The 19,466-nt window shown below is 54.8% G+C and overlaps 1 protein-coding gene across 1 annotated transcript; it reads right to left on the bottom strand.

The window, feature by feature from the left end:
• Window positions 1-494: 494 nt before the first annotated feature.
• LOC144727377 (calmodulin-alpha) lies at window positions 495-14,117 on the bottom strand. Its single transcript, XM_078606148.1, has 6 exons — window positions 13,981-14,117; window positions 4,551-4,581; window positions 3,333-3,476; window positions 2,610-2,716; window positions 1,410-1,545; window positions 495-773 (listed from the first exon to the last, which is right to left on the bottom strand). The coding sequence occupies exons 1-6, from the start codon at window positions 13,981-13,983 to the stop codon at window positions 745-747; spliced, it is 450 nt and encodes a 149-aa protein (XP_078462274.1). The 5' UTR covers window positions 13,984-14,117; the 3' UTR covers window positions 495-744.
• Between the last annotated feature and the right edge of the window lie 5,349 nt (window positions 14,118-19,466).

Raw genomic sequence — 19,466 nt, 5'->3', positions numbered from 1 at the left:
CCCCACCGCGTCCCAGCGGAAGGCCACGGACGTCACAGACAACGATCCAAGAGGAGACCTCTTAATCAGCACGCCCTGGGGGCGGCGGGGGGCACCTTGCACCTTCACACGCGTGACCATTTGCCGCATGGCAAAATCAAACCGATATTTTATTTTCGTTTCGGAGAGCTGGAAATTAGCCACATTTGGGCGAGACCCACGAATTAAAATTGTCACCGTTGTTGTTGTTTGTTTGTTTGTGTGCGCGCGGTCGGCGAAGGGACCGCACGACGGAAACCCGGATCCGAACGCAGGTTCCCAGCGGCGTCTGCGCTGCATCTCTGACACGGCCATTGTGCACCTCAGCACCCTCCCACCCCCCCCACCCACCCCACTCTCCACACAACCCTGTGCCACACCGGGCACCCCTAGGATCAGGGTTGTTATTGCTCAGTAACATTCGCGCGCGCGTGCGTGCATACGTGTGTGTGTGTGTGTACCCGCTGATGTCAATGTGTGTGCATCGATGTATTTATTATTAGGTGTGTAGCTTCGCACGGAGATAAACAGACGTGCGCATTGGTGCGGTGCGTGTTGGGGAGGCGATGTGGTATGTGTGTGTGGTATGTGTGTGTGGTATGTGTGTGTGGTATGTGGTCGTGGTCGATGGTGCGGTATGGTGTGGTAGGTGGTACGCTGGATAGCGAGGTGCGGGTGGTGGCTGTTGCGGTGTGGTTGACGCTGTGCGGTTGAACTCGACGCTGCTCACTTGGTCATCATCATCGTGATGAACTCTAGAATGGACACGCAAACACCGGAAACACGACACACACACACACACCGCACACAGACACACGCACGTGTTGCAATCGTACGCAGAACAGCGACGCAGGCAAGTGCTGTTAGAGAGCACCTAATAAAGACGGGGATGGCACACGAGGGGGTGATGGGACCACATCCACACCCGGCCGCCTTTGTCTCCCCATTGCTAATGTTTAATGCTCCCCCTCATAGCGCAGCACGTGACCACGGTCACCCTCGCAGCTGACCCCTTTGTTGACCCCCATGACCCCGCTCATCCCCGTAGCTGACTGTGACCCCGCTCACCCTCGTAGTTGACCACATTCACCCCTCAATCTTGACCCTGCTCACCCTCGCAGTTGACCCCTTTGTTGACCCCCATGACCCTGCTCACCCCCGTAGCTGACCGTGACCCCGTTCACCCTCGTAGTTGACCACATTCACCCCTCATTCTTGACCCCGCTCACCCTCGCAGTTGACCCCTTTGTCGACCCCCATGACCCCGCTCACCCCCCCCGTAGCTGACCGTGACCCCGCTCACCCTCGTAGTTGACCACATTCACCCCTCATTCTTGACCCCGCTCACCCTCGTAGTTGACCCCTTTGTTGACCCCCATGACCCCGCTCACCCTCGTAGTTGACCTGGCCATCCCCGTCAATGTCGGCCTCTCGGATCATCTCGTCCACCTCCTCGTCGGTCAGCTTCTCCCCGAGGTTGGTCATCACGTGACGCAGCTCCGCCGCGCTGATGTAGCCATTCCCGTCCTGACCACCACAGCAAGACAGAGACCCCCCCTCCCTTGAGCAGACTGTTGGGGCAAGTGCTGTTAGCGAGCGCCTATGAAGGCCAGCACCTGTGGCACACGAAGGGGTGGGTGGCCAGCACCACGCCCAGCCACCTTTGTCTCCCTCGTGGCGATGTTTACACACTGCGCCAGGTACTCATTCGAGGCCGAGTCGACCTAGGGCAGGCCCAGGACCAGTTCAGATAATCGTCACTTGGTGTTGGCCCCGAGCGGGATTTGAACCCTGGTTTGCCGGGTTCGTAGCGCAACACGCCAACCACCTCTACACTACCACCACACAACCACGACCATCACCAATAATTATTAAATCAATGAAACTTTGTTTAACATCGCGCCGCCTTCACAATTCAATTGTCACAGGGCGCTTTCGCAAAGGGAATGTAATATTGCACCAATAAAAGTTACACACAACAATAAGTATGCACACACACACACAGAGTTCAAAATATATGCAAGGAGACTATGAAACACATCTTTAGAATGATTATAAAAACAGCACCACCTTCCTTAGAGTGGACCGGCAGTGCGCGAGAAGAAGCAGAGAGAGAAGCGAGGCGACCTGCAGTGTGGTGAGAGGGAGGGTGAGCGGGGTGAGTGAGCGGGCGGGTGAGCGGGCGGGTGAGCGGGTGGGCGAGCGGGTGGGCGAGCGGGTGGGCGAGCGGGTGGGCGAGCGGGTGGGCGAGCGGGTGGGTGAGACCTGCAGTGTGTGGCTCAGCCGAAATAGACTGGTAGACTGTGTCCTCAACATGGGCGGTGATATTTGAGAGATGATCAAGGGAGCTAGGAAAAAATGATTATGGGAGATAAGAGACGACCTCCGACTAGCACGGTTGGCTACGAGTGATGCGAAAGCAGTTCAACGTACACACGACGACGACGATGACAATGACAATAATGAGGAATTTTGCTGAGACAATGACTATTAATGAGATGATGACGGATTGTGGGAGATGGGCACATAAGACGACGATGAGAGACGATGACGACGATGACGGCAAGGAGGAGGTGCACGTGCTCGTCCACCTTGTCGAAGACGCGGAACGCCTCTCGGATCTCCTCCTCGCTGTCTGTGTCCTTCATCTTGCGCGCCATCATGGTGAGGAACTCTGGGAAGTCGATCGTTCCGTTGCCTGAGTGGACGGAGAAGCGAGGCGAGTTTACAACGAGGTTGGAATTACTTTTCGTGACATGGGACTTAAACAGCGAGAAATCGACGTAACCATCGTGTGCCCAAAGAAGAACGTTTTTAATCGGTGCACAATTCCTGGGGTCCCACCGATGGATCTGGCACACGAACGTTGACAGAGAAAATGGAACAATAGCTGACACGCAAATGGAACAGCCGAAAAAGGTGCGCAGAGAAGCACGGCACCGCGCCTCCTTGGAAATCACACCGAGAGCGTGAAAAGTGGAAAGGCGCGGACTGATTAGCGGACACACGCCGGAGTTGGAAAGACTTCGCGGCGACGAACGCTCACGAACGCGAAGCACCTTTCCGGGTAGGATTCGTCGATAGAGGGGGGGGAGCTGGGGGGGGGGGCTGGGGGGAGGGGGCTGGGGGGGATTATGGCCAGCGGTTCGAGCCTCACTTAGAGAACAGCAGTCAAAAAAATGCGGACCGCACACGGCAAAGACACTGCTCCCCGCAGGCGGGCAAAACCACGGCTCGGCATTGAGCAGCGAGCAGAGCCCGGGCGGGAAGGGCGGGAAGGGCGGGAAGGGAGGGAAGGGAGGGAGCCGTCTTACCGTCGGCGTCCACCTCGTTGATCATGTCCTGCAGCTCGGCCTCCGTGGGGTTCTGGCCCAGTGACCTCATGACGGTGCCCAGCTCCTTGGTGGTGATGGTGCCGTCGCCGTCCTTGTCAAAGAGCGAGAACGCCTCCTTGAACTCTGCGCGGCAGTCCGGTGGGGGGGGGTGGGGAGTCGAGGGTTGCATTTATCTCGCTGAAACCAGGCGAGAACTCGAGAGAGAGAGAGAGCGGATGGCCAGTAACCAGCGAAAAGCAATAATGCAAAAAAACGGCAAAGTACCACGTAGAAGCAAAATAGAACATTGGGGCAAAACCAAACGAATAGAAAATATGAGGGCGACAAGAAGGGGAGGGAGTAAGAAGAAGAAGTGGGAGGAGGGATGGAGGACCGAGAAGGGGGGGGGGGAGCAGGTAGGGAGGTGCAGCTGGAAGGAGGAAGGACGAGGGATGGGGGAGAGGGAGGTGCATCGACACAACAGGGGATCTATCGGATTGGGGGGGGGGGTGTTGGGGGGGGGCGAGTGTCCGATCTCTACCCCCCCCCCCATCCCCGCCCCCAACAAGTTTCCACTTCACCTGCACTGCTCACGTCGACAACTCAAGAGGGAAATCCTCCGCCCCTCCAGGGGGGTCTTGTGCCACGCGGCATCTTGCACTGGCGTGCGATTTTATTTCAGGCCCCCCCCCTCCCTAGCCCCCCCCCCTCCCTAGCCCCCGCCCCCCCGGACCCCGTGGGCTTTGGTGCAATCGCACCGCCTGTGCACTCGGCAGCTAACCAGCCCCTAACCCCCCCCCCCACCAGCCCCTAACCCCCCCCCACCAGCCCCTAACACCCCCCCCCCCCCCCCAGGCATAAGCCCACCCGTGCCACTGGCCCCCACGCCCGAGGGGCGGGGGGGGTCCTGACCCCTGTCCGGGGTCAACCCCGAGACACAGCTCATGAAGCTGCCGTCCGTGTTTAGGTGGCAGCGGGAGTTGATTCGTACAGAGACCTCGTACCGGTATCGCCGCGTTGAACGTCCACCACAGCGCTGATAAGAGACATCATCGGTCAGATAAGAAATCTGTACCGGGCTTGGGTCTCCTAACCCCCTAAGCCCCGAGACCCCGAGACCAGCCCCTATATGCGAGTGCGACCCCCGCCCCCCCGAGCCAGGCGTGGCGATGGGGTGGCGCGAGACGGCGTCGTGGCCATGACGAGAGGCTCGCTCACCGGCAATTTGTTCTTCCGTGAGCTGGTCGGCCTGCAACAAAGCACACGGAGAGATAGCGATCGCACACGCAGATAACCATCACCACCTTCTACTGTGAGACGCGCTTCGGTTAGCCATGCAAACCCCCACGCATCCTATGTCTACGTCTACGATTCGACTCCGTAATCAAATCACCGCCCACTCCCCCACCCCGCTTGTACCGTCCCATTGCCATCCCATTGCATTTCGTCACAGACGTTTTAGTCCGCCGCCATTTGTGAAATATACAGCTGTTAGCGAGCACCTGTTAAAGCCGACATGGCACACACGCACGCTGGAGTGGTGTGACCACACACATGACGATGTCAAGAAATTGTCCTTTTTAGAACCAGCCATTTTCTTTTAGTCGGTAAAAAAAAAATCTCAACATTTCAAGAGCCGCAAACTGCACTGCGTGGTGAACACGAGAACGGTGGTGGTGGTTCTGAAATGAATAACTGTCGCGAAGGAGTCCTTAAAAGAGCCGCAGGTTGTCGACTCCTGTGATAGAGAACGCCCCCACCAGGCGCCACGGTCTCTCGTCGGAATGTCAAAACACAGGAGGTGGAAGACAACTTCATAGAACTACTTTTGAATGAACTTCAAAACAACTCAATGCCAATACGATGAACACACCTTCAATATACCCCCCCACCCACACCCCCCCCTGGTAAAAGTGTTCGTCATGTGTCCATCCAATTACTTAAAATGTCGTTTAAAATTTTCAGAATTCATAAAAACCCAAGGAGGCTCAAGTATTGCGATTGGGTTTTTTGTCTGCCATCATTGGTGACTGGTCCGAGCCCCTAACCATCACAAGACCTTGAGAATCCGGTTTCAATCTTGGTTGACATCGCGGGCGACTGAAAACCAGATTCAAACCCAGGATCTCAGCTGTGTCGGCTCACTGTATTGTTCCAACATGGCCATTATGAACACCGCGAGAAAGAGAGAGAGACACCCAAAACCACCAATCAAGCTTAGGGTGTCTCAGCAGTCTCTGCTTAATGTATATGCCTACGACATGGGCATTATGCACACCCTCACAACCAGAGCCAGAGCTGGAACCCAGGTTCTCAGCAGGTGTTGATGCGATGAACCCCCCTGATACTGCCGACAAAACCATTACCGACCCCGCCGAGCCAGGGATTTCAACCGAGGGTTTGAAAGCCTGCGTCCGAGCAACGCCGGCGAAATGCGTTTCCAACAGCCTGATCGTGGCCATTATGAACCGAGGCATTGCGAAGTCACCCCCCTCCCCCCGTGAAAACTAACTCGCACCGCTCTGCCGCCAGAACCCGCCAGACCGGACAAACCCAGCGCCAATAGCTCCGTCTCAGTGGAGCGAGTAGTGGGAGGCGGGGGAGCTGCTCCAGTTTCACATCTTCAATTTTACCTGATGCTCATTTCAGGCCGAGTTTACCTAGAGGGAGGCGTCGGCCTGGGTACACATAGCATCCACTTTGCCAAGGTTGTTTTTAATTTGGTAAAAAAAAATGTAATAGCGAGAGGTTTGCCTGATCGCATCAGATCGTCTCCTGTTTAAAGGCTCACAGAGGTAGTGGTGGAAATTCCGCATTCCTGTGTCGGGGACGAGTCTATCCATAGGGCGAACCGGTGATGACTTAGACCCACAAAGTGGTACTCAATTTTATCGCCCCCATTAGGGATGATGGGCTGTCGATTGCCAGCCGCTTGCTCTACCACTGACCACCCACCTGGTCGGCTATAATCGTGTGATAAATTAACGACCCACTGCTGGATGAGGGCCGTGGGTTGTTTTCCGACGATACTTCACCATCATGCGAATAATTATCAATAATTATTATTGCTATTATCAAATACACACAGTACTAGATTTAATCAATTACTCAAAATCTCATTGGAAGTGGACTTCGTGTACACGTCGCCTGCAACCCCGCCCCCCTCCCCTAGGTCGACTCAGCCTCAAAACGAATACCAGCTGGGCGCTGTGTACACATTGGCACCACTGGGGAGAACAAAGCGGGCCAAGGGGGCTAGGTCAACAACCTATTTGCTGTACTGCAGCCTCAGAGGCAACCCCCATTATCAGTGGACCCGGTGCGCGCCGGTTCCATTAGGACGTCACGGGCGGATGGGGGCCGAGGGGAGGGGCCGGGTAGGGGGTGGGGGGGGGGTCCAGGTAAATGTTCCACTCGCACATCCGGCAGGACCGGCCGCCTTTGTCTCCCCAGTGCTAACGCCGACATATTGACATACGCCAACACGCGCGCAAACACACACACACTAGGTGTGTACGACATTCGACAGACAATACGCACACAGACAAAAGATCCCCCTTGTAGCCTGAGCAGGCTGTTGGGGCAAGTGCTGTTAGCGAGCACCTATGAAGGCCGGCACGGCACACCCAAGGGGTGGGAGGGTGTGGTCAGAAGCGCCATGCGCGGCCGCCTTTGTCTCCGAAGTTTAGCGACAAGCAATTGGTTGATCATTTGAGGGTGAGTGGACCTGGGGAGGGGGAGGGGGAGGAGGGCCCTGTGACAGGTTCAGATATCACTTGCGAATGCGTTTTTTTTTGTGTGAAATTGATTAACAAGACATTGGTCATGCTGTATCTTTCGCACGTGATAAATAATGTACACGCCGGGTGTTATCCCGCCTGCGCACGAGGTGGGGTTTCTCCGGTTTCCTCCCACACGTATGTGCGTTGAACTTCTTTCGCGCCGTACGTAGCCAGCCGTGCTAAACCGGAGGTGCAAGTCCAACCCTCATTTTTATTTAAAACAAAAAAGGGGAACGAGCGAGAAACTTTGTGTCCGTGGCGGAAGTTGGTGGCGGCTGCACCACCACGGATGCCACGTGATGATGGGGAAAGAGAGCGCGAGACGGGGAGGGAAGAGATGAGGAGAGAGATTACTGGGGGAATCAGAGGAAGGGGATGGAGACGGGACGGCGAGGAACGGGAGCAAGAGGGCTCGTGAGGAGAGGCGGGAGGGAGAAGGAAGGGAGTGTGTGTGTTTGTGCGCATCATGGCCTCGACACTGCTGATGTTGCACAGAGTCTGTTTTCTCAGTGGGTGGGGAGAGGGGAGGGATTCAGAGTAGGGGGGGGCACACACGCAAGTCACGTGGTTTACGGGAGGCTTGAGAAGATTTAAAAAACACAGTCTAGAGATTTGGACAAAACGTCTCACTGGAGCAGCACCCTCCTGAAAATTAGTCGGTGAGAGCCTCTCCTAGAATAACTTTTACTTAACATTTTTAAAATTCACAGACCACCTTCGTCAACAACTCTCCACTGCAAAGCTCTCTCACCGCTCACCCCATCCTGCCCCACGATATGCAGCGTGCCATGCTCGCCACGCTGCCTGCAACGTCCCTTTTTGTCAAGGTTTTGCATAATCGGTGGCGCGGCATTCTCCGCGTTAGAAAGACGAACCTCGTTCTAAAAAAGCAAAATTCGAGGAGTTGGGGGGTCGGGGGAAGTGCGACCCGAGATCAATTCCGGCTCTCACGGCCACCAAGACCAGTGGTGAAGACCGAGCTGGAAACATCGCGTGGACCACCTGCCCCTCATCACGGCTGGAGGCTCTACACCCCCCCCCCCACCTTATTCCCCCGCCCCCCTCCCATTATTCCCCCGCCCCCCCCCCCCCCCGGACAGACGAGGCTGCCCTTCACCCCCCACCCTCGCCCCCCACCACCCCCACGTCTCCCACGTCTCCTCCTCTCCGTCCGCAGTAGCAGGCCGGCCTCGGCTGGTACCCGAGGAGGGAGTCGCAGACCGGGACCACGCCTGGGCGATCGATTGCGCGCAACCGATTTCACTTTCGCGCAACCGATTTCACGTTACTCGCGGGGACTTCTCTGCAACCGGTTGCCGCTCACGGCAGAGAGACGAGGGGCTTGGGACTTGTGGCGACGCGTTTCGTGACCGCGTGACGACTAAAACCAAACGTTGGTATTTTACCAGGCAAGGCCCACTTGTCTATAAAACAGGGGGTTTCAAAGCGATGGACCCAATTTCAAAGCAGTATATTTCACGATGGCAACATATTACAATTACACAAAAAGTTACAAACGGTTTAATGAGTTATCAGATTTTACGAACCATTTTCTAAATGCTCTAGAAGCCACCTGGCCATTACCAATGATGGCTCAACGAAGTGGCTTATCACGCGGAAATTGATAACAGCAGCCAAATACTCTAAAACGCGTGATGTTGATTTTAAATGTGGAGGGGAAAAAACCGGAGGACCCGGAGATAAAATTCACGTGACCACGGGGAGAGAGAAAGAGAGAGAGACAGACACGCACACTCCAAATATACAGCAGGCAGGCGTCGGAGTCGGGATCGAACCTACGACGTCCTGCACACCAGGCGATGTAGTTAACATCTCGCCACCGCAGCGACGTCAACGTGGCTATCGTGACGATGTCGAATGCGCCGTGCCTCGTGCCCTTGTTGCGCAACCACTCGTTCAGATGTTGGCAAAGCGGTCGCAGGCGACGGTTCGAGCCGCGCGATTTTGGTAGAAGCGACTTGGTCGACGGCGTGACCCCCCCCCCCCCGCTCCACTCCGCGCTTAGGAGGCAAGGGTTGGTGGACCACGGTAAGATTTGTGAGACTCAAAGTTTGTTTTCTTTGCGCTCAACTTGGATTAGCACGGTTGGATGCGTACGGTGCGAAAAAAGTGCAACGTACGTGCATACAAAGTAACTTCCTGCTTAAATGAGCATTGAGGCGTTCATCGCTACTCATCTCCCCTTCATAGCCCCGAGCCAGTGGTTGAAATTCCACATTCCTAGGACGGGATCGAGTCTTTGTAAACGACAATCACTGTAGACTCGCCAACCCCCCTCCCGACATAAGTGGCGACGTGGTGGTACTAATTTAATTTAATCCCGAAAGATGGCGATTCAACCCATGAGCAGTTTACCCACACAGTCACCAATTCTAGATTTGAAGCTTTCGTGACTGCAAGGATTCATATTCTTAGGTTTTTTCGGTAAAGTCACGTAGGTAAAAAATTTAAATTTATAAAAGTAAAATAAAATGAAAATCATGACGTTTCGGAGGCAACACAAGCCTCCGTCGTCTTCAGGTGGAACCGTCACAGCACGATTACTGTATCAAGTAACTTGATACTTGATACAGCTGTCGTGCTGTGACGGCTATCGTGCTGTGACGGTTCCACCTGAAGACGGAGGCTTGTGTTGCCTCCGAAACGTCGTGATTTTTATTTAATTTTTTATTTTACGTTTATTAATTTTTCTTTTTTACCTACGTGACTTTACCGAAAAAACCTAAGAATACAGTCACCAATCTAGACTGGTGGGGGTGGTAAGATGATGGCGGTGGTTGGTTTGGAAGCTTCCTAAACCCGAGTGGTGTCACTGTGAAACGGGTGCCTCCGCTGGAAAATATTCATGCTCCACATCTCGACCCATGTATTTCCCTCGCCGCCATCTCTCATCACCACTACGTAGGCCCCCTAATCCCACCCCTCCCACGCCCGAGCCCCCCACCCTCACGCTGCCCCCAATTCCTGGATCTCGACAACTCTCTGCGGCTAATCACCTTAGCACATTGTGTACAGACATCCCCTCCCCCCACCGTCCCCACCCCATCTCCCACGATCTCCATCCCTCCTCCCTCCCCCACTATCTCCGCTCTCTCCATCGCCCCCCCCCCCCAGCTATCTCCATCCCTACCCCTACCCCCACGATCTCCATCCCTGCCTCCACCCTCACGATCTCCATCCCTACCCCTACCCCCACGATCTCCATCCCAGCCTCCACCCTCACGATCTCCATCCCTACCCCCCCACTATATCATCTCTCCATCCCTACCTCCGATCCCTCACCATCTGCCGCGGTTGAGCGTTAATTTCGTCTATTCTGTGTAACTCGGCGAGAACTTGAGAGACCGGGATGAGCCTCATTTGCAAGAGTGACTTGGGTCTTTAGTCTGCTGAGATGATTGCTTTGCACCATCCCAATTGAGTAATTTGCGGGTCCAGTTTCAAAATGCGGCAATTTTGGACCCCTGAGGCCCGCACACAGGAGGGCTTTGGAGTCCATTGAATGAAGCAGACGCCGCGTAGTATTGCGGTTCACACACTCGCAGTATTAATCAGGGCGGCCGCTGGCATCGAACCGCGAACCTCTGCGACAAGTGGCCAACGCGCTGCCGCAAAGCCGCGTCACCGCCCTATGCAGGTAGAAGATTGTGTCCACCAGCCTCACTGCAAATCACACACCCACCAACCCCACCTCATCTCACCCACCTCATCCACCCACCCCATCCACCCCACCCCACCTCATCCACCCCACCCCACCTCATCTACCCCTTCCACCCCACCTCATCCACCCCTTCCACCCCACCTCATCCACCCCTTCCACCCCACCTCGCCCACCCCACCTCGCCCACCCACCCGCAACATTAATTTAATGAACAATGTGACCTGAACAGCAATGTGCATTAGAGATGCCATTAGCATGATTTTGCGTTTCTTAAATGACCATTTAGATTTCATTAGCGCGACGCTGCGGTACACAGTAAATCCGCCGACCCGAGTTCGATTCCCGGCCACGGATAACATCAGTGACCGGTGAATATACGAACCGGTATCCGGATAACGTCTCTCCCCCTACCCACTTCACCAACCAAGCCGCACTGACCAGAGTGGTGAAGTATGGTCAAACAACCCCAACGATCGACGCGACGTATAGGGGGGGAAGGTCTGGTCTGGAATGGCAGTAGGTTTATGGGCCGAGACGGGCTTCTGCTGATATTCGCTATTTGCCCACGAGCAGGTGATGCCGGGTAAACAGGAATAAAACATTCACAACTCTCACTTCTGTGCGTTCAAGGGACCCCGTCACAAAGTCGCGCTGCTCTAACAATAGGTGCAAGGGTGGCGCTTGTGTCCGGTGGTGGGAATTCCACGGTCCTATGACGAGGATCGGTCATACGGTTTTTTTACTTTTATGGCTGCGTTAACAGTGGTGCAGAAAGCACAAATTAGAGGAAAACAGAAACTCACATTTGTTTACACCACAATAATTATATGTGATATGAATAAGGAGCATTGCCCGAAACGTCGCCTGATTTATCTTCATATATATAATTGGTTGTTCCTTATAGGGCGGTTTTTTTAAACTAACGAGTTGATTTTTCTTCTTGGTTCTTTCGGTAAAGTCACATAGAAGGGAAATAATAAAATAATAAAAATAAAACATAATAAAATGAGTTGATTTTTCTTAACGAAACGAGGGTGCTGGGGGGGGCTCTATTTATAGGCACCCCACTGATTTATAGCGACCCCATTTTACTCTCCCCTCTCAACACTTGCGCCCAATTCTCTCCGGAGAGCGGAATGGCGAGAGATGGATGGGGAGACGGTGTGGAGCAAGGTTGTGAATTAAACATCCCCGGTGATTTACATCACCTCACTCGCTCTCTGGCCCTTCTAGAACATTCTTGGGAAATCGCATCAGACCTCTTGGCGAGACACGCAGACGACAGGGATAGGAGCCTGGAGGGAGATAGGAAAAGGAGGCACGGAAAAATAAGGTGGAGATGGGGAGGGAAGGTGGAGATAGACGGGAAGATACGTGGTGGTTGATGGAGGGAGAGATGTAGGGTGATCGAGGGAGCGAGGGGAGCGAGAGGGAGACGCAGATAAAGAAGAGTGGGGGTGGGGGGCTATACAACGTAGTGTTTGATCTGTAATTTATACCACTTTTGGTGTCTGTATGTATGGCTCACCGTGTATACTCCTCTGTAGAAAGAACCCCACGTGATGTTTACGAGTTCTATCAAATAGTCATCTATGCCTCGCATATTCTCGCGTTCGTTATGGGAATTATCGGTCATCTTCTTGGTTCTTTCGGTAAAGTCACGTAGAAGGGAAGTAATTAAATAATAAAAATAAAACATAATAAAATAATTCTCACGACGCTTCGGCCACAACGCAAGCAGCCGTCCTCAGGTGAAGAACAGGTCTGTCGAGAAGAACGGGTCTGTCGAGAAGAACGGGTCTGTCGAGAAGAACGGGTCTGTCGAGAAGAACGGGTCTGTCGAGAAGAACGGGTCTGTCGAGAAGACCGGGTCTGTCGAGAAGACCGGGTCTGTCGAGAAGACCGGGTCTGTCGAGAAGACCGGGTCTGTCGAGAAGACCGGGTCTGTCGAGAAGACCGGGTCTGTCGAGAAGACCGGGTCTGTCGAGAAGACCGGGGTCTGTCGAGAAGACCGGGGTCTGTCGAGAAGACAGGGTCTGTCGAGAAGACAGGGTCTGTCGAGAAGACAGGGTCTGTCGAGAAGACAGGGTCTGTCGAGAAGACAGGGTCTGTCGAGAAGACAGGGTCTGTCGAGAAGACAGGGTCTGTCGAGAAGACAGGGTCTGTCGAGAAGACAGGGTCTGTCGAGAAGACAGGGTCTGTCGAGAAGACAGGGTCTGTCGAGAAGACAGGGTCTGTCGAGAAGACAGTCTCGACATACCTGTTCTTCACCTGAGGACGGCTGCTTGCGTTGTGGCCGAAACGTCGTGAGAATTATTTTATTATGTTTTATTTTTATTATTTTATTACTTCCCTTCTACGTGACTTTACCGAAAGAACCAAGAAGATGAATCCCTGCAGTCACGAAAGCTTTAAATCGAAATTTAATTATCGGTCGTTTGCCAATCCACTGCTGGATGAATGTCTCCCCTCACCCAGCGCTGTGTTGGTCATGAGTCTTGGATTGACCATACTTCACCACCCCGATCGCGATGTCGGTTCGAGGCTGAAGGGCTGGTGGCGAGTCAACACGAGAGCCGTGGCTGGAAATCCAACTCGGGTTGCCAGGTTCTTAGCGCAGTGCGCTAATCACTCCACCCCCAGTACTGTAGCAAACCTTTGTACAGTATTGTATACTTTAGTGTGAGCTTGTGCGAGCAGAACGAGACGTCCTGTGGTCAGGTTACTCGACTCAACCCATCATCATCAATCATCATCCAAACGAGGTCGATAAAATAGGTACCATTGTGGGGAGAGGTGGTGGGGGGGAAGTAAAAAATAAGGGGTAACTTTACGGACAAACTAAAATCAAGTTTCATTTGTATCGAAACACGTTAACGCGTCCATAGAGGACATCCGCAGCAGAGATGGAACGATTCCATCAGTTCACACGAATGCAGCTGCGAAGTGGAGCATCACCCCGCAACATCCTTGCGGTGATCTTAATCCAGCAGTGGATTGACCATGGCTCGTGAATGACGATGATGATGATGAGCTTATCTGCTTTTAAATATACACACACACACGTGCATTATAACACGTGTGCTTTATAACCGTATGTAAGCGAGTACATCTCGATTACCTGGCACCCGCCACACGAACTGTGGAATTTCCACCGCGGCGCTAATTGATGAAGTGCACTCACCATGTCGTCTTCGCGAGGGGGGCTGCTGCGGCACGGAAGAGTTCACGGGCCGGAGACGCGGGGACGCGGTCTTTAAGGGAACTCGCTCCTCTCTCTCCCTCTCACTCTGCGCTGTCTCCCCCCGCCCTCGCCACTCACTCCTCCCTTCCTACACCTACCTGCACCCACACACCCACCCGCTCGCTCTCTCTCTCTCACTCACGCCTCCACACTCTCTCACTCACTCACCCAGCCAGCCAGCCCGCTCAGCCCCCCGCCCGCTCACCCCCCCCGCCCGCTCACCCCCCCCGCCCGCTCACCCCCCCCGCCCGCTCACCCCCCCCCGCCCGCTCACCCCCCCCCCCGCCCGCTCACCCCCCCCCCGCCCGCTCACCCCCCCCCCCGCCCGCTCACCCCCCCCCCCGCCCGCTCACCCCCCCCCCGCCCGCTCACCCCCCCCCCGCCCGCTCACCCCCCCCCCGCCCGCTCACCCCCCCCCCCGCCCGCTCACCCCCCCCCCCGCCCGCTCACCCCCCCCCGCCCGCTCACCCCCCCCCGCCCGCTCACCCCCCCCCCCGCCCGCTCACCCCCCCCCCGCCCGCTCACCCCCCCCCCCGCCCGCTCACCCCCCCCCCCCGCCCGCTCACCCCCCCCCCCGCCCGACCCCCCCCGCCCGCTCACCCCCCCCCCCGCCCGACCCCCCCCCGCCCGCTCACCCCCCCGCCCGCTCACCCCCCGCCCGCTCACCCCCCGCCCGCTCACCCCCCCCCCCGCCCGACCCCCCCCGCCCGCTCACCCCCCGCCCGCTCACCCCCCGCCCGCTCACCCCCCGCCCGCTCACCCCCCCCCCCGCCCGACCCCCCCCGCCCGCTCACCCCCCGCCCGCTCACCCCCCGCCCGCATAAACAAACGGTGCTTTTTCTGGAAGATCGTATTGTTTTTGTAGGGGATGTTTCAACTTGCGTACAGTAAATTATAAATGTATCTTGTAATTTTATTGCTTGTTGCGGTTGCACCCGAATCAAGAGCCGAATGGCTCACAGGGTTATTCCACATAAATGAAAACTGAAACCCCCCCCCTTCTCTCTTTCCCACTCCATCTCGATCCCCTCCTCTCTATCCCCCCCCCCTCTCTCGCTACCCAATTAGCTCCTCCCTTCCATTCCCCATCCCCCAATTACCCCTCCCCCCACCTCCCTCCACCACTCAACCTCCCCACTCCCCCTCTCTTAATTCCCTAACCTTAGCTACCCCCCCCCCTAATCCCTCCCACACCCTCCTCTCACTCGAGCCGTCTCTTTCCTCGCATCTCTCTTTCTCTACCTGCCTCTCTCTCTCTCTCAATCCCTGCCCACCCTCTCTCTCTATCGCTCTCCCGTCTGCCTTCTTACATCTCTCGCATTACATCTACTCGTATCTCCCTGACCTCGCTATTGATTTTCCATGAAGACGGACCCTTACCCGAAACGTCGCCCATTGCATAGTTTTCCTTTGAAGACCACACGCAAGTTTTGTTATTGACGGGCGTGTTGAGTGTTGCTGTTTGTCCGTGTGCATCACTGCCAACGCAGCAGCGGTAACAGCAGCATCACCAGCCACCAAAGTGTCTCCCATAAGAGTATTCTCACACGTTGTGATACATCAACAGTGGCTGTACACCGAATATACTGCTCCCCCCACACACACATAGGAATGTAGAATTTCCACCACAGGATAAATATCGATCCCCCTCCTCCTCTTCTCCCACTCCCCATCTTTCCCTCTCCATCTCCCCGCGTTCTCTGCCTCTCTCTCTCGCCCCCCCCACCGTGTGTATGAATCGAGTTATAATGATAAGTTTAGCGCGTGGCTCAACTTTCCAATTGCATCTCAAGGAGTCGGCACAAATCGGTGCCCGCGCGTCAATTATCTCAACCCTGGTCAGGACTCGGAATTCAGGATAAACACGAAAATAGATTGCCACATTTTGCAAACCGTTCGAAAATAAACGCCCGAATTCCACCACCGTCATCAACATCATCCCCATCGGCAGGCAGTGGTGGAAATTCCACAAAATGACGACGGCGACAACCATCGCGTACTCCCTGCTATGCGGCTGTGATCGTACTTGTAACAGAGCTGCTTAGATCTATGGGCCTTACCAGCTGAAATATTATCTGTGTAACTCAATGGATCTCTATGCAAACTATATGGATCTCTATGTAACTCTAAGAATATCTATACAACTTTATGGATCTCTAACTCTATGAATCTATGTGTAACTGTAAGGATCTATATTTAACTATTTTGATCTCTATGTAACTCTATGGATTTCTATGTAACTCTGTGGATCTCTATGTAACTGCATATATATGTATCTATATGTAACTCTATGGATCTCTGTGTGTAACTCGTCCGTGTAACAGGGCGGCTTAGCTCAATGGGGCCTTGACAATTGCCGTAATAAAGTCTCGTCGATACAAAAATAAAGTGAATACAAATAAAAATAATTTTTAAAAATTAAAATAATAAAAACAAAAACATATTGTAAAGAAAAAAGAATATGAATTCCAGCAGTCACGAAAGTTTAAAGTCAAAATGTAATGAAGTCCGCTTCTAAGAAAATTAAGACGCGGTCATTAACAAATGAAAACAATTGAACAACCAGCGAATGGGACGAAAGCGCACCAAGCGACAGGCAGAGACGCACGCTTTGACATTACACCGAGAGACGCAGACAGGAGCCCGTGGAGTTGACATAATGAACACGCGCAGGCGAAACGTGTCATCACTCACAGTGTTAATACACGAAAGTGGGGTCCGGGGCAGGTGCCGTCGTCGGTTGAGAGGGGGGGTGGTGCGTTGAGGGGGGGTGGGAGGGGGTGGACGCGGGGGGGGTGGGTGGACGCGGGGGGGTGGACACGGGGGGGGTGGACATGGGGGGGTGGACATGGGGGGTGGACGCGGGGGGGAGGTGGACGCGGGGGGGATGGACGCGGGGGGGGGATGGACGTGGGGGGGAGATGGACGCGGTGGGGGGGGTGGACGCGGGGGGTGGACGCGGGGGGTGGACGCGGGGGGTGGACGCGGGGGGAGGACGTGTGGTGGGGGTGGAAGTGGGGGGAGGTAGACGCGGAGGGGGGACGCGGGGGGGGGTGGACGCGGGTCGAGTATAATAACGGAACGGCGGACAAGGGACGGAACGCGTCCGAGGGAGACGTCCACCCAGGGGAGATGGAGCCATGAAGTCCGTTCGTGCGAATGGTGGCGCGACGTGGACATCTGTGAAAAGAAGAGCTTCATAGCTCATCGGATTGTTCCAGTGTCAATAAATATTCTGATTCTGATCGCAGGATCGTGAAAGGTAGCGACGGTGTTTTGGGAAGTCTTCATCTCGTAGTGGATCGACAATTGTTGATGATGATGACGATGATGATAGTGATTGCTAACGTATCAAGGTCATCACGATCCAATGCCATCGCCTCCTTCCCTCTGCTAGATCTCGCAGCTGCCTCCGCTGCTGCTGGTGTTCGCGTGAAGGGCAGCCGTCTCTCAAGGGTTCACGATGGCCACCTCGCTCGAAACTCCATCTTCCGCCACCGAGATGGGCCCCATCCGATTGGCTGCAGGGCATCTGCAATGCGGCGCGGTGACGTCACAGCCGTTACCTGGGCGCAGGTGGGAGTCACGTGCGATTTGGCGCGCGCGTCTCGCCTACCCAGCCCCTCCCCTCCCCCGTCTTCACACCTAACCACCCCATCGCCCTTCCCCTCCCCTCGTGCCCCCTCCTCTCCTCCTTCCACCCCTCCCCCCCAACCATCCCCTCGTTCCCTCCTCCTCGTCTCCCCTATCAACCACCCCCCCCGCCCTGCTCCCTGTTGACTCAGCCTGCTCGGCTGCCCCGTTCATTCACCTGCGCCAGCAAAACACCTGTGCGTACCACGTGACAGCCCCTCATAATGGCCATCCACCTCATTCAGCTGCTCTTCCATCGTCACCGATCCACTTCCTTCTACAACATCATCATCGTCGGCTCCTCCATCACCTCTTCCATCATCATCAACTTCTCATCATTATCATCTCCTCCACCATCACCTATCCACCTCATTCTGCATCACCACCTCCTCCTCCTCCACCATCGCCTTATCCACCAACTCCTCCCTTTCCCCGGGGACTCTTTGCGTGCCGCGTTGGGAGCTCTCGGGAGAGGTTCGGCTAATTTTACCTGGACGCGTCACCGCACCCACGCGTCATTTTCCACACGCACCACCTCCTCCACCACCTCCTCTGTTCACCGTTTCCGCGACTCACGGCGCGATGCCTGAGTAGAGGTGTCCACCTCTGTGATCACAACGACAACACAAACATAAAATCCGCGGGACGGTATCACGCACGGAAAGGAGGAATACATATCTCACAATACCTCCAGAACGTTTTATTTGGTGCCCAAAAACATAATAAATCAACTCAACACATTTACCAATAACAACGCTACGTATGTGTAGCCTTAACAGGAACAAAATGCACATGATAAGTGACGTTTCGGGCAATGGCTCTTTTTCATCGTACAACAAAAGATGAAGACTTTTTTTGTACTATTAAGAAGGTTCATTGCCCGAAACGTCGAGTTTATTTGTTGCCCGTAAATGCAACGTCTTTTGAGGATTCAAGGCCTCCCGCTGCTCAAATAAGCATCGTGGCGGCGGGTTCTGTTGACAGCCCTGCAGAGCCGGTGATGGAAATTCCACATTCGTATGACGGAGGCGCGTCCGTCCACAGGACAACCACTGTCGACACCCCAACAAGCGGCAGTGTCGCGGTTAGCGCGCTGCGCTGCACTACGAAGCCGCCCACACGAGGTTCGATCTCCGATCACGGCCTCCAAGACCGGTCTGGGGCCTCACCCCTAGGTTGACTCAGCCTCGAATGAGTACCCGGTGTGATGTGTAAACATCGCCACTGGGGAGACAAAGACGCTCGGACGTGAAGCTGGCCACACCACTCCCTCGTGCGCCGTTCCGGCCTTAATATCTGCTCGCTAACAGCACTTGCCCCAACATCGTATGCAAGGTACAGGGAAAGAATTTTGTTTACAAAATGTTGAATTTGTATAGAGAGGGTATCGCTCCTGTTGTGTTGAGGTGTCAGCGCAGGTGAGTTAACCTGTGACACGTGACACTGGGGGCTGGACGCGGCACGACAGCGCCACCACGTGGTTCATACAAAGCCAAAGATCCCCCGTATAGCATTTAACCCCCGACCGCTGTGGCCTTGACAGAAAAAAAAAAAATTCAGCGACGTTTCGGGCAATGGGCATTCGTCGTAGCACATCAAAGATGCGTTATTGACGAATGCGATGTGAAGTAGAGTCATTGCCCGAAACGTTGCGTGTTGTAAAGTGTTTTTCTTACGAGGCCGCAGTGTTGTTGACGAATGTGTTTGATCTGGTCCCTCTACAGGTGTGGTCCAGATGTCTTGTGATTTGTGATCTCCATTGAATTCTCTAAAACTTAATATTCTTGTTATTA

The sequence above is a fragment of the Lampetra planeri genome, chromosome 25 (genome assembly GCF_965212315.1).
Source record: "Lampetra planeri chromosome 25, kcLamPlan1.2.h2, whole genome shotgun sequence".
NCBI classification, from domain to species: Eukaryota; Metazoa; Chordata; class Hyperoartia; order Petromyzontiformes; family Petromyzontidae; genus Lampetra; species Lampetra planeri.
Note: the sequence above shows the minus strand (reverse complement) of the source record. Positions and strands in the feature narration are given on the sequence as shown.

Bases quoted from the DNA above. Each gene is read 5' to 3' on its own strand.
- LOC144727377 (XM_078606148.1), bottom strand. The intron at 3,477-4,550 runs GTGAGCGAGCCT...ACTGCCGCGCAG, and splicing joins CACGGAAGAACAAATTGCCG to AGTTCAAGGAGGCGTTCTCG. The intron at 774-1,409 runs GTGAGCGGGGTC...TGTCCATTCTAG, and splicing joins TGGCCAGGTCAACTACGAGG to AGTTCATCACGATGATGATG.